The sequence below is a fragment of the Chrysemys picta genome, chromosome 7 (assembly GCF_011386835.1).
Source record: "Chrysemys picta bellii isolate R12L10 chromosome 7, ASM1138683v2, whole genome shotgun sequence".
NCBI lineage: Eukaryota > Metazoa > Chordata > Testudines > Emydidae > Chrysemys > Chrysemys picta.
This window is the reverse complement of record NC_088797.1, coordinates 9,150,346-9,176,016: the sequence shown is the minus strand read 5'-3', so window position 1 is coordinate 9,176,016 and position 25,671 is coordinate 9,150,346. Positions and strand designations below refer to the sequence as shown.

The 25,671-nt window shown below is 39.2% G+C and overlaps 1 protein-coding gene across 1 annotated transcript in view; it reads right to left on the bottom strand.

The window, feature by feature from the left end:
* Nucleotides 1-2,467: 2,467 nt before the first annotated feature.
* LOC101935589 (D-threitol dehydrogenase-like) overlaps nucleotides 2,468-25,671 on the bottom strand; it is a 35,011-nt gene continuing 11,807 nt past the window's right edge. Inside the window, exons 4-8 of the mRNA XM_024100163.3 lie at nucleotides 24,031-24,247; nucleotides 19,214-19,422; nucleotides 17,953-18,025; nucleotides 11,264-11,381; nucleotides 2,468-3,204 (exon numbers count right to left, since the gene is read on the bottom strand). Of these exons, the coding sequence (XP_023955931.2) occupies nucleotides 3,009-3,204; nucleotides 11,264-11,381; nucleotides 17,953-18,025; nucleotides 19,214-19,422; nucleotides 24,031-24,247 (813 nt within the window). The 3' untranslated portion in view covers nucleotides 2,468-3,008. The remainder of the gene's footprint in view (nucleotides 3,205-11,263; nucleotides 11,382-17,952; nucleotides 18,026-19,213; nucleotides 19,423-24,030; nucleotides 24,248-25,671) is intronic.

The following is a 25,671-nucleotide window of genomic DNA, read 5'->3' as shown; positions in this document are numbered from 1 at the left end:
GATGGGGTCCAGAGTGACCTAGACAAATTGGAGGATTGGGCCAAAAGAAATCTGATGAGGTTCAACAAGGACAAGTGCAAAGTCCTGCACTTAGGAAGGAAGAATCCCATGCGCTGTTACAGGCTGGGAACCAATTGACTGGCTAAGCAGCAGTTCTGCAGAAAATGGCCTGGGGATTACAGTGGATGAGAAGCTGTATATGAGTCAGCAGTGTGCCCTTATTGCCAAGAAGGCCAACGGCATATTGGGCTGTATTAGTAGGAGCGTTGCCAGCAGATCGAGGGAAGTGATTATTCCCCTCTATTCGGCACTGTGTAGTTGGAGAGAGTCCAGCAGAGGGCAACAAAAATGATCAGGGGGACATAACTTACGAGGAGAGGCTGAGGGAACTGGGCTTGTTTAGTCTGCAGAAGAGTGAGGGGGGGATTTGATAGCAGCCTTTAACTACCTGAAGGGGGGGGTTCCAAAGAGGATGGAGGTAGACTGTTCTCAGTGGTGGCAGATGACAGAATAAGGAGCAATGGTCTCAAATTGCAGTGGGAGAGGTCTAGGTTGGATATTAGGAAACACTATTTCACTAGGAGGGTGATGAAGAACTGGAATGGGTTACCTAGGGAGGTGGTGGAATCTCCATCCTTAGAGGTTTTTAAGGCCCAGCTTGACTAAGTCCTGGCTGGGATGATTTAGTTGGGGCTGGTCCTGGCTTGAGCAGGGGATTGGACTAGATGACCTCCTGAGGTCTCTTCCAGCCCTAATCTTCTATGATTCTAAATGCCCTACCTCTCTCCTCCTTGTCCTTCCCCACACATTCAAAAGGAGAACATGGAGGATAATAGACTGGAGGGAGACAGGCTCTGGATCCAAATAGCTGAAGCTCGTTAATTAAGGGAGAGTTTGGATTTTGAAAAATGCAGCCTCTCATTTTGGTTGTCTGCGTTTTTGTTTTGTTTTTAAAGTGAATGTGTAGCTTGTGAAAATTCCCTGAGTATCCATCTTGCTCTGAAACCTCCTCTCCCCAGAACAGATAAAGCCAAGGCAGCTGAAGTTCAGGCTTCCCATAATAATCTACCAACGTGCTTCCTTGTTAACCTGGAGTGACCATCTCTAGACATGAAAGGTTAGTTCAGCTTCACGGCTTACTCAGTCCTTGGTCTGTCTGCTGAGACTGAAAGCAAGGAGCTCAATTACAGCGCCAGTGGCGACTGTGATTTGTGCTTCAGATTAGCTGACGTTTGCTATTTTACCCTTTAAGTAGGAGCTGCAACAAACTGTTCACCAGAGGCCCAAGCCATGATATACAAGCCCCTCTAGGATTATTTGGAATCGCTCCTGATGAGTTCACCAATGTGTGCACCTTGGGATGAAAAGCCAGCCAGCGAGCTGTGAGAATCGCATGAAGCCCTCCAGAAAGTGGACACAGAATGAGGCAAGTGTGGGAGCTAATAGAAAGACAAGAGTTTGTGACCTCAGAAAAATAATAAAATGTTTAAGACCTTGATTTGCTTGATAATTTCTCCCATAATTAAGCTTTCCAGAAGCTTATGAGTTTGCCGAGCATTGTCAATAAATTAGATCCTGCACACGAGGCAAGTTTTCCAAGCCAACAAGCTCTAGTCTTAACAACACTACCCTCCGGAAAAATGAATCTACATGAAACATGAAATATTTATTAAGTATCAATGGTCTTATAGAAACCTTAATGAAGACAGGTATCTTCTTACAATTTATCCAGTATGACGACAGTACGTTAGCGAAATGCATAGCTAACAGCATGATGGTGAATGTCACGTCTGAAACAATTATAGCAATTCACCACAATAACGGGTAACCAGCGTGTGGACGTGTAGTACTAATAAAAGTAATGACATCCATCCGCAATTATTTATGTTACAGTAACATATGGCTGCCAAATGGAAAACAAATGACAAGGATTTGCAAGTGAATTCTTGCAAATAAATTTTCTTTAATCACACAAGCTAGGCTTATAAGTCCTCAAATGGGAGACAATATAAATACAGAGTACTGTCATTATTATTGTGCCATACTTTACTGTTTCTACACAATGAGCCCTATTCTATTGCCCATACAGCTTTTTCCACTGATGTAACTGCATTAATCATTGGAATTATTACTGAGTCACGTCAGAGAACTAGCAGTTCTTAGGAATTTTACAGAAACAAAAAAAAGTTTAAGTAAAATTTTGGCTCACCTTTGCCTGCCAAAGGGAAAAAAAAGCCCAATAGTGCATATGCTTAACTTAAGCATATGAATGGTCCCCTTCACTTCAATGGACTTTGAATCACAGCCATTATATTTGCTAAACATAATTCTCTGTTAAATGTATACTTTTCTGGCAGAGAAGTGTATGTGTGTGTGAGAGAATGTGTGTGTGTATATAAAAATACTATGAAAAATACACCAGTAAATATAAAATGGCAACAGTCAGGATCAAATGCAATCAATTTATTTTGTGAGGTCACATTTAACATGGGGGGGGGTAAAAAAATCGCAGATGTCACTGATACAACATAAATAAAAAACACCCAAAGAAAGGCATGCAGCACAGACCAACTAATAATGTTTGCTTTAAAAAAAATGTTCCCCTGTTAAACTAAATACCAGCTGAGGCCTTACCTGTAGTAAACTTACATATACTCTTATAAGTACTAACTTCACAGAGATTGAATGCAGTAGACAGGTCTTCAAACAACATTTTAAACAAGGAAGCAATAATTTTGTTCTAGGTGATTATTTATACTGTAAGGGCCAAAATCAGCACTGTTTTCGGAAGTGTTTTATGCACAAACTTTTGAAAAGATACATTTTTATTTTATTTTATTTACATGTAAGGAACCCAATTTTGTGATGAACTCAGAATTCTCTGCGCACATCTGGGAGCATCTTCGCTTGTAGACTATGGTGAGAATCAGGATTCTTTCCTGTCTACTTCCCACTCTTGTGCTCATGCATTAGGAGTGCTACAAAGAAGAAAGATGCTCAGTTCTTTTCTACCACAAGCTTTGACCACCCTCTATGGCCAAATTGTGGCCTGTCATGTAATCTGAAGCTTCAGATGCCAGGTATACTACAGCCCCCTGCAGGTCTGTCACTTGAGCCAGCTTCCCAGCAGGGATATCGGTTAGCCAGCGCTGTACCAGAGGCTTCAGCTCTTCAGAATGGATGAGCAGCGTGTCTACAATTCCCCTATAAATAACACACACACAGTTACATTTTTCATACGTAGCACTTATAACTATAAAACAAGTCGTGATGGGAATACGAAATGCCACTTAGAAAAGAAAACCATGAAATAATAAAGTAAGCTCCCAACTTTCATAGGTGATGGATCTAGTGGTGCCGGTTGCGCTGCTGCACCCCATAGCTTGAAGTAGTTTCCATTATATACAGGGTTTACAGTTTGGTTCAATACCCCCACTATCCAAATTGTTCCAGCGCCCCTGCCAATGTTAGACAGCATGTAGCTCTGCTAAGGAGTTACAAACACAAACTTCAATCATGGTTGTCCCTTGCTGTCTGTCACTGTTGATAAATCGACTTAGTGGTTTACTCTTAAAGAGAGGACTCATAGTTTGTATCATTGGCTAACATAGGTGCCCCATTATCTTAGGTTACTTCCCATAATACCCAATTTACATTTTCCTATAGAAAACAAACGTGTCATAGAAACAAAATGTGCGCAACCAGTCTGTCTCTGCATTTTGGAAATGTGTTTCATTTACCAATTTCTTTTTCATCAATGCACAGCCTAATGTTACACAACATGTTTGCATACAGTTCAGAAACTGAAAACAGTCCAAGTTTCCATATGCCAAAATACTGAAAACAAAATCCAGCAGCACCTTTCACAGCACTAAATTCACTTTAAGATGAAAAGGGGGCAGGGAAAGGAAAAAAATTAAGCAAAGTATGCCAAGTATAAACCCCCATTAAATAAATAACACGACCGGTTACAAAACGTGTATTAAGCTGGGATTGTTTCACACTAACGAGCCAACTACAGAATGCATTAAAACTCTGCTAAGTTCATTTCCCTCACATGCCCTAAAAATGAGTGGAAACTGTAGACGGCACATTACAGTACTAATATTTGGCTGGCTTTGACGACTTTAACTAGCGCTGATTTGTCATACTCCTCCTTAACAACATATTTGTATTTTGTGAAATGTATAATTTTTTCAGTCCCTGAACAAATATATTTACATAACTGTGTCTAACGAGAAATTACATTTAACTTCTCAGAAATGACAATAACTAAAACCTGAACTGCCAATTCCACTTCATTAGTGTGGTAGAAATGCATTCCAAATGTTAATAAAAATTCCAACATGCTGATAAATTAGCGCTTCTAAGGAGCATGTGACACCTTGGTTAACATATTCAACCTCAATTATATTTCTCTTCAGCACCCTGTTATCTGGAACCTTTGCTGGCAATCAGAGGTGCTGTTTTTCAGCGGCCAATTTTCTAGATAATGTAGCTTATCAACACTGTGGGTAAACTTGCCAATGAAATCAGGCTGCACTGAACCACACACGCTAATTGCATCTCTTTTTTATGCATATTTACAGACTGTCACTTCAAAGAAATCAGTGGCCCATTGAGGCACCCAGTTAGCTAGAAGAATTGCCTCTTGCAAATGAAAATTAGCAAACAAGCTAGTGATAAATATGAAATGAACAAAGTATAAAAATACCGTTTTGTTCTGAAACTTCATCATCATCCCAATTTATACTTCCAAGGAAATAGGTTTGAAAAACACACTGGATTCTGGGTACGTGATTTACCTTTTGTTTTAAATGAAGTCTGAAATCTTCGATTTACCACATTACTAGGTGGAAGTCATTCAGAATACCCTCAAAATTTCCATTTTCAGTCACAGGCCACACTTTAAATACCAGCTTTATTTTTGCTTGTAATTGTCAATGAAAACCATAACTATTCCGAAATGCTGAGCTAGGGCAAATTGATTGAGCTCTCACAAAGTAATAAAACAGAATAAATTCCAGTATAACCTGAAGACAGTCTATTTATTTCTCCTAAGCACAGTCTTCCTCCCACCTGTTTAGCATTGGTTTTCTGGAGAGAAAACCAGAGTTTTAATTGCAGAAGTGAAAGCGATGGTCCTAATCCTCCTCTCACTTACACCAGTTTTACACTGGTATAAATCCACTGAATTCAATAGAGTTACTCTGAATTTACATCAAGTACTATATCTGCTGGCAACATTTGCAGGATCTGGTTCTAGGTTTCCACGGCTCTATAGAGTTTTGATACGCTAACTAGCAAAAGCTAGCATTTTTAAATGAGGGTTTTGTTTTACTAAGAGGAGGACCCAGATTAACAAAAATAATATATCACTCCAATATAAAGTAAAAATAATACAGCTTAAGAAAAATAATATTATATATAATAATATATATATATTCATCAACCAACTTCAAACAGATAACATGGAGACTAAATATAGTCAGAACAAACTATAAATCATTGAACCAGTGCCTTCAGCTGCCCTTCCTTTAATTTTGTTTCAAGAGTAAAAGGTCTGATGAAAAAAAAATATCCCAGGCAATTTTTATAAAGAGAAAAAGATGTAGTACACAACGTAAAGTTGCAAACACACAAATTGATGATACTATAAATATTAAGCATGTCATTGATAGTACACATCTTCTGGGAAAGGCTTGGTGCCAAGTTGGGCAATTTAATGTTGTAGAACCCTTTTAGGCAGATTTTAGTTGGCTTCTAACCAGTTCCAGCAAAGACAAGTGCCAATGCATTCATTCCCTACCTCGTCTAGTATGCAGTGCTGAGCCAATCAGTACTTTCTGTTGCATGTCAATGTTTTATCAAACTGCTGGTTCCTTAAGGTTAGACATGAACATCAGTATTCCGTTGCTGATGCATAGGGCAATTTGAGACAGTAAAAAACAAAATACAATTGCCTAAAGCATCTCCACAATGAGAGAGAGAGTGGGAAAAAAATTACTTAACTGGAATTATGTGTGTTCAATCCCCATATAGGGGGAAGGGGCGGGGGGGGAAACCTTCCCTCTGAGTGTAACTTGATTTCTTTCAGATGAGTTATTAATTTGAACGAGTTAAGTACACTCCACTTAATCAGAAAATGTTTAATCAGGAGATCCACTTAATTGGGACCTCTCTCGAGGAATTACGTTTAAATCCAAAGATACTTAACAGCAATGACTGCTGCTTAATGGGGATAGTAATGCTGCTTAATTGGGACGCCTTTGGGTGATATCGTGGTGCTTAGCTCTTTCCTGTGCTGCAGTCTCACACTGGTTCGGTGTGTGAACTCCCCTAGCAATGGTTTGCAGACCCTCCATAATTGGGGCACATGCGGAAATTTCGATTTGCTTCACCACCTCCTGTACTCCTTTCAGACCAACTCTAGATACTGAGCATCTTATAGCTGCCTCTAGTCTAGACAGTAGCTCACCCTCTCTTTCATTGCACATGGTGCCTCCTTCCTACTCCATGCACCTATCCAATAACATGACAAGCTCTGTAGCGCCCCGGACTGCAGATGAAGCAGGAGATCATACACTTGAGAAGCTTAATATCCCTGGAACCGTGGGTGATGGCGCTTGTATGGGGTCCAGGTTAAGGAGCTTGTAGCACCTTGGAATCCCCACAGAGCAAGGAGCTGACACATTCTGCTGGTGAAGCAGAGCTTATTAGTCCAGGAGGTCAAATAGCTATGCATAGAGATGGTGTTAGTTGCATGTGGAACCTGTGTTGTTTGGAAACTCAGGCCAGTTAGCTTCTATTGAAGTTGCTGACAAGGTCTGCAGCGGAAAGACAAGAGAGGGTGTTATATGAGCAAGCCAGTTAGAGCACTGATTAGCACAGCTGATTAGCGCAGGCTAACAGGCCTGGCCTACTGTGTTGCTATGCAAATCAGAAGCTCTGCAGGATGTGGGCTTCAAATCAAACTTCAGGGGACACATCTGACCCCCAGATGACTGAGAATTTTGGTTCACGAGGGTTCAGATAACCCAGGTTTGACCACAGCTGCTGTTCAAGGAACTTAGAATTCAAGCTCCAGCACAAACCGCCCTAACCAAATAGAGCACCAGTCTGAAGCTCTCCCCCTTTAAGAACAAACTGGAATGAAATGTTTTTTGGGAAAAAAGTATTAATGCAATCCAAAATTTGCAAAATCAAGCATGCAAAATACAGGATATCCCAAAAAAGCAAAGGTTCTCTTATAATATCTACTCAGCCGAGTAGATATTATATATGCAGTATTTTCTATCACTCGTTAAATAGAAAATGTCATATATTATTGATTGTTGTATTAATGCATGTACTAACATTGTCAAGGCAGCTTGATTAAGTAGGGGGCACTGTCCCAGACAGAATTCATCCCTGCCGTCCCTCAGGGTTTCAGCTGCAAGAGGGCAGCTGTAAGTTGTTACCTGGACTGTATATAATCCCCACTGGTTACTGCCCAACTGAATCATTGCATCCATTTCTCATTCTCGTCTTGCCTTCTCACCTGCCAGCTTTGTCCAGTTTTGAGGCTGTGCTGTTCTCCCATAGACCCTCAAATGAGAAGTTGCAAGCATTTAATGCTGCTTCAACCCTCCTCTAATTGGGCTTCCTGGGCAGAAATTAAAGGTGGCACAAGACAGGGTGAATCTAGCCCAGCATGCAATGTGACCAATTAGGAAGCATTTGAGACACAAGGCGTTACTAAAAGTTTCTCTTGAAATATTTTGCAATTTCCCAACCATGGAATGCTCCAATTTTCATCACCTTCATGTAACATCAATGCCAGTTCTTGGCACTAAAATAAGCAGTAAATTTTAAGCATATGATTCATTTAACTTTACATAATTAGCAATTTAGCTGCAAAAATCAATCACCACACAATATTTGATTCTCATGGGACGTTAACACTTATCTTTCCAGTTCAGCAGCTATTAGGCATTGTATGTTGTGTATACTGTTCTTGATGAAGATGGGTTAATTTAATGTGGGGTTTTATTTTTATTTTTTTCCTCACTTTGTAGGGTCTGGGACAGATCTACTGGTGATCATAGGAATTTTGTCACTGATTTCAATGGCTTCAGGATAAGGCCCTATGTTAGTAATATCACTTGAGAGCAAAGTCTAATATAGTCATAAGATTCTGGCTTGCAACGTAAAGGGCTGATAGGTTTTTAACACTACGCATTGGCTATTTGTGATCTGGGTTGGAGCCGAAGAAAATTTGCCTCATGAGTCTACAAGCTAGGAATGAACTTCTCTCTCACTCACTCTCCAACTCCCCCCATCCTCAGTATCCCTCCCAAAAAGAAAGCAGCTGTACTAGTGAACTATCTAAAATGCGAGGCCTGGTCAGCAAGAGAATTCATAAATTCAATAAATTATGCTAAAAGCCCTTCCGTAACATTTTATGCACTGATACGTTTTATGCATTGCTGCTATGCCTACGTTTTATACACACATTTACAAAAATAAGTTGATGAAAGCTGACAAGAAAGGAAGAGACAAAAAAAGCGCAAATGTTTGCATGTTGAAAGAACGTTCGAGGTCAGATGTGACTATGTGGAGATATAAGGACACTGATATAGCCAGGACCCAACAAAGCACTTCAGCATGTCCCCGATTCCAGAACACATCCCTGTTCAGGAAGAAGGATGGACTCGAGTTTGTGCTTACGAGCTTTCCTGAATTGGGACCCAAACACTTCCCTGTAAGCATCAGGCAGTTCCATTGACTTCAGCAGGAACACTTGCCAGCTTAAAATAAAGTACGTGCTTAAGTGCTTTGCTGAATTGAGGCCTCTGTGCACATTTCTGGGGCTCTGTGGGTTCTTTTATTGAAATAGTTGCATGTTATAATAAAGTCTATATGCCAGGTTCACTTCAGCATTCGGGTAAATCTGTGAAACTGGGCCAGACCCTCAGTCTTCCACCCAGCAAAGCATTCAGCAATGTCTATGGGCCCATTGCCCTAGAAAGGAACAAGGCCTGAAATTGTGAGGTGCTGAGCAAAATGAGTGCAATGGGAGCTGGAGATGCCCAGCATCTTGCAAAATCAGATTGTGAGCCAGGACTGGAAGATTTGACTCATGCAGATTGTGTGATCATATCTGTGGACAGGCCAAAACCTTTCTTTAATGTACAGAATGAGACTGAAATGTGTATTCCACATTTCCATGTCAGCGGACAAATGAATTTGAATATCCAGTCATTGAAATGAACACAAGTATATTTGAGTTCAACATGCAATGGTTTAAGTACATGCAAGTGCCAGCATGTATGTATCAAGAGCTTCTTGGTACATTGTTAATAATAATCCAAGAAAATCATGGACAATATAAGCCTAATCCGATCCCCATTGAACATAATGGAAAAACTCCTGTTGATTTGAGTGGGCTTCCAGTGAGATCATATGTGATTATCAAATATTCATAACTAGTATGTCTTCACCAGGGTTCCTTGGGTATAGCAAAAGCTCTTTTCCTCACTGAGCATTGGCAAGTCTTCAATGAACAAAAGTCCCCCTTATTACAATGGGATTCCCACATAGAGAAAGATCCAGGTGTGGGACCAAAGTCTAGGATGAGTAAGAATTATTAAAATTAAGCCCAGTTTTGGTTAATGATAGAAAAAGAAAAGCCTTTGAATGGATTTTTCCTTTCCAAGCATCAATATACCTTTTCTCCATTTTCAGACAACTCACAGCTAACATGAAGTTTTACTAAACTCTCTGCAAAAATGTTATTTTATATATCTATATTTTCCTCAAAAAACTACCCGTTGGGCTGAAATTTCTCCTGCAGGAAGTTTTAAACACCTGAAAACTAGGGACTTATAACTCAAGTGCCTCTTTAACCACGGTTACTCTGAATGTGACACTAATATTCCAGCTATATTAATAAAGGGTACCAATATATTTCTCAGCCAGAAAGTATATTGAAACATGACCAATATTTTCTGATTCTGGTGGGCCCCAGGAGCTCCAACCTATATATAAAAATTAATTCATTGCAGCTAAAAGCCTTTCCGCTTCCTACCTCTATTGTTAACACTAGCTCTGCCTTGCCAGTTCTCACTGCAGCTTTGTTAACTTCCTTCAGTCTTCCTGGCCCTGGAAGCTAGAGTCACTAGACCTAGACACTGGATCAGCAATGTTGAGCTGTTGGTATTGGTGTGAGTAAATCCAAGTTCAGAAACAGGATGTTATTTAAGTAATCTGTGGATTGCAATGAGCTAAGGATGGAATCACAAATTATTATTATTAGTAATAAATAATAATAAATAATAAATCGAGCCAGCATACAAAAGTAGAGACCAGACCAAGAATCAAAATAAAGATATTTGCAATTGAGTTCTGTGATATTTTTCTCCACTTTATGGATGAAAATATTTAACTTTTTTTCTTAATTTCATGTACATCATATTTTCATTATTACAGTTAGTTAAACTTCTGGGTTAAAATCCTGTGCGTCTTACTCTGATTGACTTCAGTGGTCTATGGAATTTGACTGCTCCCAAATAATGCCATCCACTTGAGTTTTTGCTCAGTAGTAACTTGTACTGAAAATTGTGTAATAAAGAGTGTGTGGGTGAGAGAGAGCGAGAGAGAGAGGAAGAAAGTGTGTGAGGCAAAAAACTTTGCTTCATGCTATTATAAAAAAAACCCAAATAAACAACATAACTCAAAAAACCCAGACATCTTTAATATTTCAAAAATTAGGTAAAATGTAACTTGTAATGAATATTTTTTGACAAAATTACACCTAGAAATCCTGTAATTGCCAGAGCTAAACAGTGTCTCAATTACAGCACTACAATATGGCTTTTAATGTGCCAGTATATTTGTCTGAAGTGAAAGAAAAAAGAAAAAAAGGAGAAGCATTGTCTATTAAGTGTCAAAAGCCTTTTCTTTAACCACAGAAGGCTTGGACAGAACTAAGGTAATATTTCATCTGGAAGAGAAATGCTAAAAATTACCCTTCATGTTATTGGAAAACCTATTATCAAATGCTAAAACCTTTTCTCAAATCCTTCAATATACACAGCCCTGGAGTACACTTTGGTTATAGTGATTAAACCTTTGTTAAGCAGAAGACTAAATAAAAAGGGATGCAATCCACCTGCTAATTAGCAACTTTGTTTTCCTAGATTTTCTTAATTTGAGCAGTGAACACTTCTTATAACATTTCATTTTTTCTGTAATTTATAAAATGAGACTACATTTTACTTACGGGGAAATGCAGTTGACTCTTACTCCCCTGTCAATCCATTCAGTTCCTAATGTCTGTGTTAATTTTACGACCCCAGCTTTTGAGGCGTTGTATGCTAACTGCTTCTGCGGGTGAGGCACTAGAATAATTCAGAAATACGAAATATTGATTCTTCACGTATTAATATGCACAAGGAGGCTAAAAATCACAACATGGACAGACGAACTAGCTGCCCTTTCCCCTGATGTTTGGCAAGTAACATGAAGGAATTACAATCTAGAAAACCCCTACATCTATATTTTTCCTAATATAATATTTTCCATCTAATATTTTTGCATTAACAGCTGGAGGATTGAAGAGAAAATGAAGAAACAGCAGCAATAAAACAGACTGCAGATTTTAGAACTACAAAAATAGATATTACAACGATATAGTCAAAATATTTGGCAGTATCCCATCAATATAAACATATGCACAAACACGCATATACTTTTTATAATACACACATACAAGTAACTGCCTGGAACAAGTTATTCTGCTTAATTTATAACCTCTCTATGTTATCTAATCAGGTGTTTGTGTGGATGTGAACATGTGTGCCCAAAATTCAGATCTCCTACCACTTTCAAAATCTGAAGCCTTTGAAAATGTTTCACAGATGTCACACGTCAGTCATAAAGGAAAATGATCGGCTTGTTAATTACAATGTTCAAGCTTGCTTCTGCTGTATGTTCTGTTAGTTCTACCCCGTCACTGAGCTCTCACACTTACCCTGTTCCAAGGAAAACTACTTTAGGCAGGGCCTCAGCTGGTGTAAATTGTCATAGTGCCATCAGAATCAGTGGAAGTCAATTCTGCTATCGCAATTTACACACACTAAGGATCTACTCCTTAAGTATTTTTAGCTACCTGGCTTCCATTCTGACCTATTTAAACAAAGTTGTTAAAGAGCAGTGAAATCTAAACATGTGCAGTTTAATATTAAATACACCTCTACCCCGATATCACGCTGTCCTCGGGAGCCAAAAAATCTTACCGCGTTATAGGTGAAACCGCATTATATCGAACTTGCTTTGATCCACCAGAGTGCGCAGCCCCGCCACCCCCTGAGCGCTGCTTTACCGCGTTATATCCGAATTCGTGTTATATTGGGTCGCGTTATATCAGGGTAGAGGTGTATTACTGAGCTGTAATTCTTTATTACTGAGGGGAAGGAATCAGTACTAAATACCATTAATGAGGTTAAAAAAAACAGTTTATTTTATTAATGTGTTTTAAAAGGCAGGTTCACTACTGGATTTTTGTAAGGTGTATCAGCATATCAAATTGGTTTTAGTTTCATGTGGCTACTGGCAAGCGCTATATAATACAGGTAGGAAAATTCAGTAAATAAAAAAGGGTTTGAAAGTGAGCATTAAAACGGCTTAGCTAGCAATTTTATGTCACCATGATAAGTACCAGATGGTATTCACCCAAGAGTTCTGAAGGAACTCAGATAAGAAATTGCAGAACTTCTAACTGGTATGTAACCTATCACTTAAATCAGCCTCTGTACCAGATGTTTGGAAAAAAGCTAATGTAATGCCAATTTTTTAATACTGTACCAATTTTTACCACTCAAGAGAGAGCTCTTTAAAAAAGAGCTTTTTTAACAAAAATAAGGCTTCAGAGGTGATTCTGGCAATTACAGGCCAGTAAGCCTAACTTCAGTACCAGGCAAATTGATTGAAACAATAGTCAAGAAAATAATTATCAGACTACAGATGAATGCAATATGGTTGGGAAGACTTTTGTAAAGGAAAATCATGCCTCACCAATCTATTAGAATTCTTTGAGGGTGTCAACTAGTAGGTGGACAAGAGTGATCCAGAGGATATGTGTACTTGGACTTTCAGAAAGCTTTTGACAAGGTCCCTCACCAAAGGCTTGTAAGCAAAGTAAACAGTCATGGGATAAGAGGAAAGGTCTTCTCATGGATCAGTAACTGATTAAAAGATAGGAAATAAAGAGTAGGAATAAAGTGAAGAGAGAGTTAAATAGCGGGATTCCCCAAGGATCTGTACTGGGATCAGTGCTGTTCAACATATTCATAAATAATCTGGCAAAGGGGGTAAAAAATGAGGTGGCAAAGTTTGCAGGTGATACAAAATTACTCAAGATAACTAAGTCCAAAGCAGACTGCAAAGAGTTACAAAGGGATCTCACAAAACTGGGGAATCGGGCAAGAAAATGGCAGGTGAAATTCAGTGTTTATAAATGCAAAGTAATGCACATTAGAAAACATAATCCCAACTATACATACAAAATGATGGGGTCTAAATTAGCTGTCACCACTCAAGAAAGAGATCTTGGAGTCATTGTAGATAGTTCTCTCACAACATCTGCTCAATGTGCTACAGCATTAAAAAAGCTAACAGAACGTTACGAACCATTGGGAAAGGGTGAGATAATAAAAATCTCATAATGTCACTGTATAAATCCATGGTACGCCTACACCTTGAATACTGTATGCAGTTCTGGTCGCCCAATCTAAAAAGATATATTAGAATTGGAAAAAATACAGAGAAGAGCAACAAAAATTATTAGGGGTGTGGAAGAGCTTCCATAGAAGGAGAGACTAAGAAGCCTGGGACTGTTCAGTTTAGAAAAGAGATGACTAAGTAGGAATATGATAAAGGTCTATAAAATCATGAACAACATGGAGAAAGTGAATTAGGAAGTGTTATTTACCCCTTCATAGAACACAAGCATCAGGGGTCACCCAATGAAATTAATAGGCAGCAGGTTTAAAACAAACACAAGGAAGTGCTTCTTCACACAAAACATGGTCAACCTGTAGACTTTGTTGCCAGGGGATGTTGTGAAGGCCAAAAGTATGACTGGGTTCAAAAAAGAATTAGATAAATTTATAGAGAATAGGTCCATCAATGGCTATCAGCCAAGATGGTCAGGGGTGCAGTGCCGTGCTCTGGGTGTTCCTAAACCTCCGAATGCCAGAAGCTGGGACTTGACAATAGGGGATGGATCACCCCATAATTAAAGTGTCCCATTCATTCCCTCTGAAGTCTCTAGTGTCTGCCACTGTCAGAAGACAGGATACTGGGCTAAATGGACCATTGGTCTGACCCAGAATGACTGTTTTTATGTTCTTACTTCTCCTATACTACTGAATTTGCATTTATCCTCTAAAATGCACTGTTTATAAATGTTGCAACTTAAAGTATAGGAAAAGGCCAGTAAATAAAGAATAATATTGTTGGATTATGCAAAAACACTGAAACGACATAGGCCCCAGTTCTTCAAACACTTAAGCACGTGTAAATGTATGCATGTGAGTAGACTTAACTTACCATTAACTTCAATGTGACTTCTCATGTACTTAGATTTGAGAACTTGTGTGTGTAGGATTGGGAGAGAGGAGGGCATAGCTAATAGTTCCTCCTCTTTATGTATGCATTAAAGATTTGAAAGGTCCTTCATTTGTCAGAGAAAGCATTGTGTAGTTTGAAACCCAAGTCCATTCCATTTTTTTTTTTCAAAACAAAATAATTAGGATTTTATTAGAAGAAATATTTCTCCTTTCTCTCTCTCTTTCTCTTTGTGTGTGTGTGTGTGTGTGTGTGTGTGTGTGTGTGTGTGTGTGTGTGTGTGTGTATGTATCACATCACAGATGCAGCACTCCATGTGGGCTATTGAAATGGAGTGGAATATAATTCCTTGATTAATTGCTGTACACCAGCTCCAAGTTATGTACAACTTCAGTAGTTAACCTTGTCACCTCACAAAAGCAGTCGTTGCTAAACTTTCCCAGTTTGTCTGTTTGTAACAAATAACTTGGAATTGCCTAAGAGGATAAGGGCTTTTGCATCCTCCCCAGTCAGGGTATTGCAGTTTTCAGTGTGCATAAACTAAAACAGAGATTTGCTGTAAAATATTGGAATCTGCCTGCTGATTTTGGGACAGAAGCTCATTAGATATGTTCTAGCCTTCCTTCTTCTAAATGCATCTCTCTTTACAGAAAGGGTTAAGGAAGGCAATTTAGAAGATGAAATATACACCTCCTGAAACACTTGGCCCCTCTTAATTGAAAGCACTCAAGAGCTAGCCAAAGGGTGTCACAAAGTGGATGGCTTTCACAGTGGGTACTGTTTTTGCATTAAAGTACACAGTACCAAATCCTGTTCTCCTTACTTCTGCTGTTAACTTCAGCTGGATCTCTCATGTGTACAAGGACAGAATTTAGCATACGCGCGCGCACACACACACACACACACACTATCTTCTATTAAAAATTGACTAGAGCATCTTTATAAATGTAAAGATTTATCTTCACCCCAGTGGAGAACACTTTAGAAAAGTGTCTCTTCACTTACCACTGTGTGGCGGTGGGGCTGGGAGAAGGGGGCTAATTTCCCTACTGTTTTGCATACACAGGGCTGGGGGAAATATAGGTAAAAATGATACCAACATCAGCTGAGTTATATTTTTAATTTCCAATATTATGCGATTGCTTCTTTGCTTGGTGATTGGGGGGTTCCACCCTGCCCTTGATACATTAGTGGGGGATTCATACACTTACATGTTAGAGGATAGACCTCTTACCACTAAAGATAGTCACTGCAAAAAATAGGGATCTTAGCTACACCTAGATAAATCAGAGTAACTCCAATAGCATCGGCTCTCTGTTACACGGGCATATATGTATATATATGGAATACCTCTGGTGAAGCCACTGGAGATACTCAAAATTTATACAGGCAAAACTGAATGCAGAATCTCAGCTTGATTATATTGTTTATTAAACTAGTTTAGGGAAATATATCTGGGAAACCACAGTCAAAATTCTATCCAATAGGATTAACTCCTCTGCTCATTTTGTTGCATCTACCAAAGAGAACTCAACCTATGAAAAATTATCCAGTATTTCTAGAAACATTCCATACTATGCCAGTTGGCCAAGATACTTAAATAACCAACCAACCAACATATTTATTTAACATTCAGCAGATGGACACAATATGAACATCGTGATTTTCAGTTGTACTTTTAGAACTATTCGGCAGGGGTGCGGGGGCAATGCCAAGATTCAAACAGGTTCATGAAGTAAACACATTCCATCTCGTCTTAATGACCGATCTCACCACGCCCACTTAGATTAAAATTCTTTGACATGTAAGTGCACCTCATGCTGCCTTTCCCAAGATATTTTCACTTTAAAAATACTCTTTTACATTTCAGTAAAGATTGCTAATTGTGATTAACATACTTCAGGGCCAGATTGTCAACTGCTGTTAATGGACATACCGCCATTAATCCAACCGAGCTGTGATGATTTACACCAACTGAGACTCTGACCCTCCGTTTGCAGTTGCAGTAAGAGAATTGTAATTTAAATATTCTCTTTGGAAATATCACTCATTTCTATAAATAAGAGACAGCACTTTTGAACAACAAAAACAAGAGAGAGAACGGTATTTTAACACTCAGAGGGGAAAATCCTTAGCTGGTGTCAATTGCCATAGTTCCATTAAAGCCAAGGATTTACCTCACAGCTGTTGCCTAACATTCTATAGTGTCTATATCTACTATTAAGTCTTGCATTGTTGTTACTTTTCTAATATGAATTGTGGTAGCACCTCAGCGCCAGAGTCATGTACTAGGACTCCCTTATGCTAGGCACTGTATGAAACACATAACACAAGTTTAAAGCTTTGAAGTTCCTTTTTTATTTTTGTTTGTGAGATTTGCAATTCTCCACGCTTGGGGAAAGGGACTACTCTTGTGTTTAACCATAAGTAAAACAGCTGGTAAGGACACTTGTAAAAAGATTAACAACAACATTATAAATGCATTTTTGAAGAAATATTTAAAGTTACTATGTAATAAACCGAACAGAATGTCATAGAATGTCAGACTGGGCACAGTAAAAATAAATGTTATTCCCAAGGAAAATAAAAAGACTGAATATTTATGTAACATTCAGCAGATGGAGATGATATTAATATAGGGGGGGTTCTGTTGTACTTTTATAGCTACTAGATTTTCTTGTCTAACTTGGTAACCCAAGGCACCATTTGATTTTTGGATTTGGACAATACTGCAACAGATGTCCAGACCAATCAAATAAATTCCTAAAGGGCTATGCTTAATTTGTGTAATTGATCAATTTTTGTTACATGGCTTCAGTTCACCAGCATGTAACTGCTTCCCAGATTAGCTCAGCAGTTGGGATTTCATTCCATATGTTCCAACAATAGTTTATTGGTTCTTTGATGACACTGCTGATACAGCAGCGTTAGTGGAGACACCTGTTGGCGACGTAATGAAATAGAACAACTGGTATTGCAGTTAACGGTAGAGTGAAACGTTTTTGGACAGATTGTAAACACTAGCAAAGCACAGTTTTCTGAAATGTTATACATTGTGCTCAGATTAATGGGAATTACACCAACACGTTTCTTCCATTATTAATGTGTCAGACTCAAGGAGGGTAACTCCATCTCTTCTATAAAAAGGTAATATGTGCTCTAAAACATGGAGGACAGATAAATGTTGAAAAATGATATCATAAAAAATTTGTAGTACATTTTCCCCTAATACAAAATGTCAGTGATTTACTTCTTCCCAATACAGGTTTAATTGATTCAAATAGCATTGGTAGTAATTAAAATATGGATTCTGAAGCACAACTGTTAGATATCATCACTCACCTATTAAACTTGCCATAGATGCTGTGTTAATTATCTTCCCATATCCTTGCTTCAGCATAATGCGGCCTGCAGCCTGTGACAGAAATTAAAGGAAAGACCAGTGACCCCTTTTGTGATTGTGCTAATAATTACATGATAATAAATTAGTCTTCACTTTTCAGAAGAGTTTATGGATTTTTTTTAAAAGTGCACGATGTAAAAATTTGGTATAAAATGGCTGATGCTGAAAAATTTCTCTTGTCATTTTAATTCAGCTACTGTGTTGCCAAAATTTTCAAAAGGTGAGTAGTAATATTGGGTGCCTCAAGTATTGGGCACTCCAACTGATTTTCAGCAGCCGCCCTCTCAAAATCAGGTCTCTTTTTAAGGTGTCTCACGTTGGACACCAATAATCACTATTTACTTTTGACAGGTTTCAGAGTAGCAGCCGTGTTAGTCTGTGTCCGCAAAAAGAAGAACAGGAGTACTTGTGGCACCTTAGAGACTAACAAATTTATTAGAGCATAAGCTTTCGTGGACTACAGCTCACTTCTGTGCGGTAGTCCACGAAAGCTTATGCTCTAATAAATTTGTTAGTCTCTAAGGTGCCACAAGTACTCCCGTTCTTCTATTTACTTTTGATAATCTTGGCCTAAATGTAAACTTGATTCACAGTGTTGGCAGAACTGAATTTTTTTTTTTTTTTTATAATTTCAACAGATACCAGCAATGGCTATTTTTAAGCATTTTAAAACATTTTTATCTATTTAAATTTTCACAGTTGAAAAAAATGCTTAAAACCTATAATGGTATGCAATTTTCATTTAGTTAAATTTTCATAGTTGTGGGAAATTATGGGGAGGAGTCAGACAATTATTTAATGACAACAGACACTGAAATATAAGAAGTCAAAGCTTAATAACCATTAAAATACAAATTATCAACATCACATGTCAAAATATACAAAGTAAATATCCTTAAACTCTAAATAAGTTCTCAGGCAGCATTTTTCTTACTTTGCCTATCTGTAAATTTCAGTTATGGATGGAAATATTTTTTCATCAGTTTGCATGTGTTCGCTGAAATCCACACTTACTGACAAAAATCTAAGATGGCCAAGCCTACGGATACATAGCCAAACTATTATTATTAACACCCACTAATATACGTTCGATTTTATGATGATAATTAGCAACAAGAATATTATGAAACCTCTGGCTAAGTCAAATGCTCAGAAAACAGCTACATTTCTGTGGAAAATCGTACAGATCCTCATACTTACTTGGCAGCACAAAAACAAGCCTCGTAAATTAACATTAAAAGTTTTGTCCCATTCTTCCAGTGAAGTGTCTTCACTTGCAGAATTCATGTTAATTCCAGCATTGTTACAGGCAATATGAACTGTGCCCCATCTAGCTACAATCGCATCAAGAATCCTTTGCACATCTTCAGGTTTGCTTACATCTGCTTCCATTGCCATGCTTTTTATCCCTAGATTAAAATGAGATTGATCAAACAAATATAGGCATTCATAGAAAACAAGATATCATTTCTTGTGTACCTAGTTACTAATTCTTAAAACAAACAACAACAACAAAACCAGTTTTATCCCCACTCCACTGATGACAGCAAATTATGTGCTATTTACGGAAGCATGATGCATTGGGAAATGAATCTTTTCAAAAGTTTTTAAGTTGAACTTTTGTAGACTGCACATACTGTAGTCTAACACAATCAACTTATCTAAAAATCAGAGTTCTGACTCTCCAATTGAATGAATCTTTGAATACTACACCATCTTCTGGTCAAAAGTCTAACTGCAACTTATCAACTAAAGTGACGGTCATTCCAACAATTCTCTGAGTGCTATGGATCATAAAGTGCATCACTTTCAGATGACGGTTATTAGCTCATAAACAAGACAAAACAGAGGAGTATTTTATCTGTTGTGCTACAGATGTTTTTACAGTGAACCCCAGATGTCACAGAAATCGAATCAATTTGTCAGCCAAACTGATTCTAAACATCAGGTTTTTAGAGTCTGGAGTGTACATATTTCTGTAATGCGTAATGGTGTATGAAAAAGCCATCCAGAAGGATAGCCATGATTTAAACATGAAAATCTAAATATTCAAAATTATGGTGCACATAAGTAACTAATTCAGTGCCATCGCAGCTACACATTAAAGCACAAAAGTTAATGTCATTAGTAAATAGCTGTAAGAGTACCCTATGGATGTGAAATGTGACCATTACATTTGCTTTTGCATTAATAATTTTGCATATCTTGCCTTTTGCACACGTACAATCTCAATCAAAAATTATTCCAATGCAGATTTTGCATTTCATGTTTTATTACTGCATATGCTAGAAAGTTGATTTTTAAATAAAACGTGAATTCTTTTTTTTTTTTTTTTCCTAATGCTTCAATCCAGCAGAACACCTGAAGTCAATGAAACTACAAACATGCTTAATGTTAAGCATGTGCCCAAGTGTTCTGCTTGACTGGGAATTAGTTCACAGGAGTGTAGACAGCCTTTATAGTTATAGCACAGATCAGTCTTCTATGAACAATTAACAATGGATATGGAAGAAATTATATATTATAAACAGGATCATAAGAGATTTTCTCTTGTGTGGTTTATTAATAAAAACAGGAAATAGTCAATAACTGAAAAATGAGCCATATAATACGTCTTTTCCCAAGAAGAAATGTTTTAATAGGTCTTCTGAAGCATTATAGGAAAGCACACAGGGTCTTTTTTGAGGGGAGGGGGGCGAGGAGCTGCACCTTCCAATATACATATATATGATTGGAACCTATATTGAAAGATTCTGAAAATATCAATCAGGTGATGATACAGGGCAGTGTTTCTCAATCTTTCAAGTTGGTGATCCTTTCATTTGAAATCAAAAACCGTCATGACTCCCTTACAAGTTTTACTTTTATTTTTATAGTAAGTGCATCTGTAATAAACCTGTATAATTTACACAAGAATAGAGCGGGTCAGAACATTTTCAACGACATGTATTTTCATCTAAATATTCTGTTTGATCAAAGCCAAAAATGTTTCATGGAGACTTATTGATTTTGAACAAATTTGCAGTGGAAAGGTTACTGGGGTCCAGGATGGACTCGGGTCACTTCTGAGAGAGACTGAAAACCTGACCATTTTGATCCAAAAATGGACATTTGGACACAATTCAGTTTTACAAACACTTTAAAAAAATTGTTTTCAGTCCAATGCAGATCAAAAACAATTGTCAAAACTTCCAAGTTGTGACAAAACCGAATTGTCATCCTCCAGCCAGTTCTGTTTGAAAGGTTGACAGTGAATTCTTTACCTTAAAGGGCAAGGGTGCGTGGGGAGCGAGAGATGGAGGTTTTTCTCTTTGCTTTAGATTGTAATAAAAAACTTTGTGCCTTACTACCACTCTGATTGCTTTCTATCAACCCCCTAGGAGACACAAACCCTTGGTTGAGAAACACTGGGAGGAAAGAATGATCAACTCCTCTGGTGAAACTGTCCCAGAGAAAAGTTAAACTGGGCTTCCAAAAGGAGTTTGCCAACAGTCAAAGTGTCACATCTCCAACAAAGTCTCATGAGTCCCTCAAATAACCCATTTTCTTCAGAATACTCTGCTTGATCCATATAATCTAACCATGAAAGCATGTCCAAAAGGCTAGTTAACCTTCAAGGAGTAGCTATGGTGTTCCAGGATCCTATGCCTTTGGTGCACAAGAACATGAAACTTTTGCAGGAAGGAAGAACTGGATATCTCAATTTGTTCTGATCTATAACAATGACCTAGAACTGAATTGCTCTGGATCCCACTACAAAGTCAAAGATCCAATGGCCAGACCCAGTAGTCAAAGCCTTACCATTAGACTGGGATTCAATGACCTGGATAAAATGAGTCTCACAGCGCTTAGTACTGTTAATATATATATGGAGATATACCTATCTCATAGAACTGGAAGGGACCCTGAAAGGTCATTGAGTCCAGCCCCCTGCCTTCACTAGCAGGACCAAGTACTGATTTTGCCCCAGATCCCTAAGTGACCCCCTCAAGGATTGAACTCACAATGCTGGGTTTAACAGGCCAATGCTCAAACCACTGAGCTATCCCTCCCCCGCTGTATAAACTAGCACCGTTTTAACTTAACTTAGTCTTACCAGTGAGACCAAAGATTGTATAACCATGGAGTCTAAACCACTCCTCTCTCTGACAGAGATATGCCCTCAGGAAACGGACTGAAGCACTATGGCAGAACAGTGGAAGGAAGTTTTATTGCCACTGCTTGCACTATAACTGTTCTGCAGAACCACCAAATTTGCGTTGCAATGCTGCAAATGTACTTTTCACAACCAATTTTCATTTTAGAAGGAAATTTTTTACTGCAGCTAATGCACCACAGAAAAACTCTCCTAGGTTCTCCCTGTAGTAGTATGTGGTCTATTGCACTATCCGTTTACACAAATATTAGAATACGGACCCAGATGGCAGTATCCCACTTCCCTGAATGAAGCTACAGCTTTGATGATATTGAAGAATCTGATGTAGCAGAGGGCTTGGATGTACTTTCACAAGAGGAATTATAAAATAAGTGATACTTCATCTCTTTTCTCATTAAAACACTATTTCCAATTGTCTATGTTTCTTTTATGAATATAGTTTAGCTTTATCATATTTGCAAAGGTCTTTGGAGAGGAATTGAATTTTATGTCCTATTTTAGTAATGAAAACACAAAATGTAAGTGGTTTGTAGAAGATTTCACCTATTGTTTGGGACTTTACTTGTGACGTATGTCAGTATTGTGTACCCCTCTACCCCGATATAATGCAACCTGATATAACACGAATTCGGATATAACGCGGTAAAGCAGTGCTCTGGGGGGGTAGGACTGTGCACTCCAGCGGATCAAAGCAAGTTTGATATAATGCGGTTTCACCTATAACGCAGTAAGATTTTTTGGCTCCCGAGGACAGCGTTCTATTGGGGTAGAGGTGTACTTATATCTGACCTCTATGCTTTTCACTCATGCATGTTTTGAGGAACTATGGCCAATGTTTTCAAAAGTGTCTATTGATGATGAAAAATTAGCAGGCCAGATTTTCAGAAAGGGCTGGCTACCTTGGCCACTGAAAATCAGGACCTTTCAATGGGTCCCAAATTGGGCACCCAAAATCAGGCAGTCCTGAAAATCCTTTTTTTTTTTTTCCCCAGTATGTTTATGTCTGGCATATCCCTCAAAGCGGATCCCCATTAAAAATGTCAGGCATGATCAGCGTTGCTTCTCTTCAGCCCCTTCCCTAGCTCCTCTCCTTACTTTCTGCCCTGTGAAAAAATCATTCCTCGATGCAGCAAGTGGAAGTAAAGGCACACACACAATGCCTGCAGCCTTTTCTCAGGCAAAACCCTCACGGAAGCTAATGGGTTCTGAACACAGACTTTGGCCCATAATTATTAGATATACAGGAGACAGATTCATGCCATAAGAAATATTACCATACACACCCGTGACATGTTGTGGCCGTGCGATTGGTTAAGTGGTGGTTGGGATATGTACTAAAGGGTGCATGGGCTGTGTCTGGCTTTCCTTTATTAGCTACGTCTTGAGTGCCTTAGCTGCCACATGATATAATGTATGGAACACCTCTTTTTCTGACTGATTGGTGTGTATTATATAGCACTTATTAATAAAAGATTGCTATTCTCTGTGACAGTCAGTCATGGCTCGTTTCCCTTCAGGTACCCCAGATAAAGAGTTTTATATGGGGTACTCTGCTTTCCTGGTTGCACTTACTCTGCGAGGTAACACAAGCAGGCAATGTGACATTGGTTATTGCTTGCAGAGGCAGTGCTAAGATGCTGCGTGAGGCAATCATGCTCTGCAATGGTGGCATGCGTGTGCTATTTGGAAATTCTTTCCTTTGCTATTTGACTTATTCTGCATTAAAACTCGATGCAAGATATTCTCCAACAGGCTGCCAGCTATGAAAGTTTAAAATAACAAAGCACACAGACATTACAGGGATGAGCGCTGTAGAAGTGCATGTATAAGAGCAATCAGAGAATTATAGTACACTGCTTACCTTTCAGGCTGAGCTCTTCTGCTACCACTTCTGCCTTTGCAAGTACCAGATCAACAATGGCTACCTTAGCCCCTGCTTCCCCTAATGCATGAGCAAAGGCTCTTCCTATCCCCTGGCCTCCACCTGTTACGTAGGCCACTTTGCCATCCAAACGCAGGCGATCAAGGATGTGACATTTGTTATAGCCCCAAAAGACATCATCTTTCACCAATTCTTTCTGTAGCAAAACAGCACAATGTACTGAGGGTCAAAATTCAATTATGTTAAACCCATTAGCCTACACACACACACATACACACACACACACACACACACCATAGAAAATTAGGGATAGAAGAGACTTCAGTAGTTCATCTAGTCCAACCCCCTGTTCAAGGCAGAACCAACCCCAAGTAAATCATCCCAGCCAGGGTTTTGTCAAGCGGGGCCTTAAAAACCTCTAAGGATGGAGATTCCACCACCTCCCTAGGTAACCCATTCCAGTGCTTCACCACCCTCCTAGTGAAATAGTGTTTCCTAATATCCAATCTAGACCTCCCCCACTGCAACTTGAGACCATTGCTCCTTGTTCTGTCATCTGCCACCACTGAGAACAGTCTAGCTCCATCCTCTTTGGAACCCCCTTTCAGATAGTTGAAGACTGCTATCAAATCCCCCCTCACTCTTCTCTTCTGCAGACTAAATAAGCCCAGTTCTCTCAGCCTCTCCTCGTAAGTCATGTGGCCCAACCCCATAATAATTTTCGTTGGCCTCCGCTGGACTCTGTCCAATTTGTCCACATCCTGTCTGCAGTGGGGGACCCAAAACTGGATGCAATACTGCAGATGTGGCCTCACCAATGCCAAATAGAGAGTAATAATCACTTCCCTTGATCTGCTGGCAATGCTCCTACTAATGCAGCCCAATATGCCGTTAGCCTTCTTGGCAACAAGGGCACACTGCTCAAGTGTGTTAGGGTGGGGGGTAGAACGTGCCGGGAGCTGTTCCTTCCTGCCCCATTACTTTGGTTCAGAAGGTAGGATTGAAATCAGGCCGCCCGGTTCAGTGAAGTCCAAATTCCAGCAGAGCTCTCAGCTCCAAAGGGGGTATGGAGGGGCAAGGCAATGGGGCAGAATGGCTCTGCTGCTGAAAATTTCACTGGATGCTCTAGTTACAGAAGTGTAGCGTAGCGCACTTCCCAATGAATTCCCTTGCGTGCCCAGGGGTCATCGTGAATGTCAAAGGCATCACACCTCCAAAGGCACAATGTACCTTCAACCCCTCCACTACGGGTACGTCTGTGGCTGGCCTGTGCAAGCTGACCTGGGCTCCTGGCACTCAGGCTGAGGAGTTGTTTAAATGCAGTGTAGACGTTCCAGCTCGCGGTGGGGCTCTAGGACCTGCAAGGTGGGAGGCTTTAATCCAGGGAACAGTGGGGAAGGGAAACTGAGTGCCTATTGCATAGAGTACACGTAAAGGGGTAGGGCAGGAGGGGGAAAATGGCAGGGTTATTGTAATCAATGATATAAAGAAAACAGCTGGCTGCCCCACGGCACACTATAATTTATGATATGCCTCACTCCGATACTTGTTTCTTTTACGATTCTTACTCTTTAGGCAATTACTGGGAAAAGTGGTGCATGCAGGATCCATTCTTCAAAC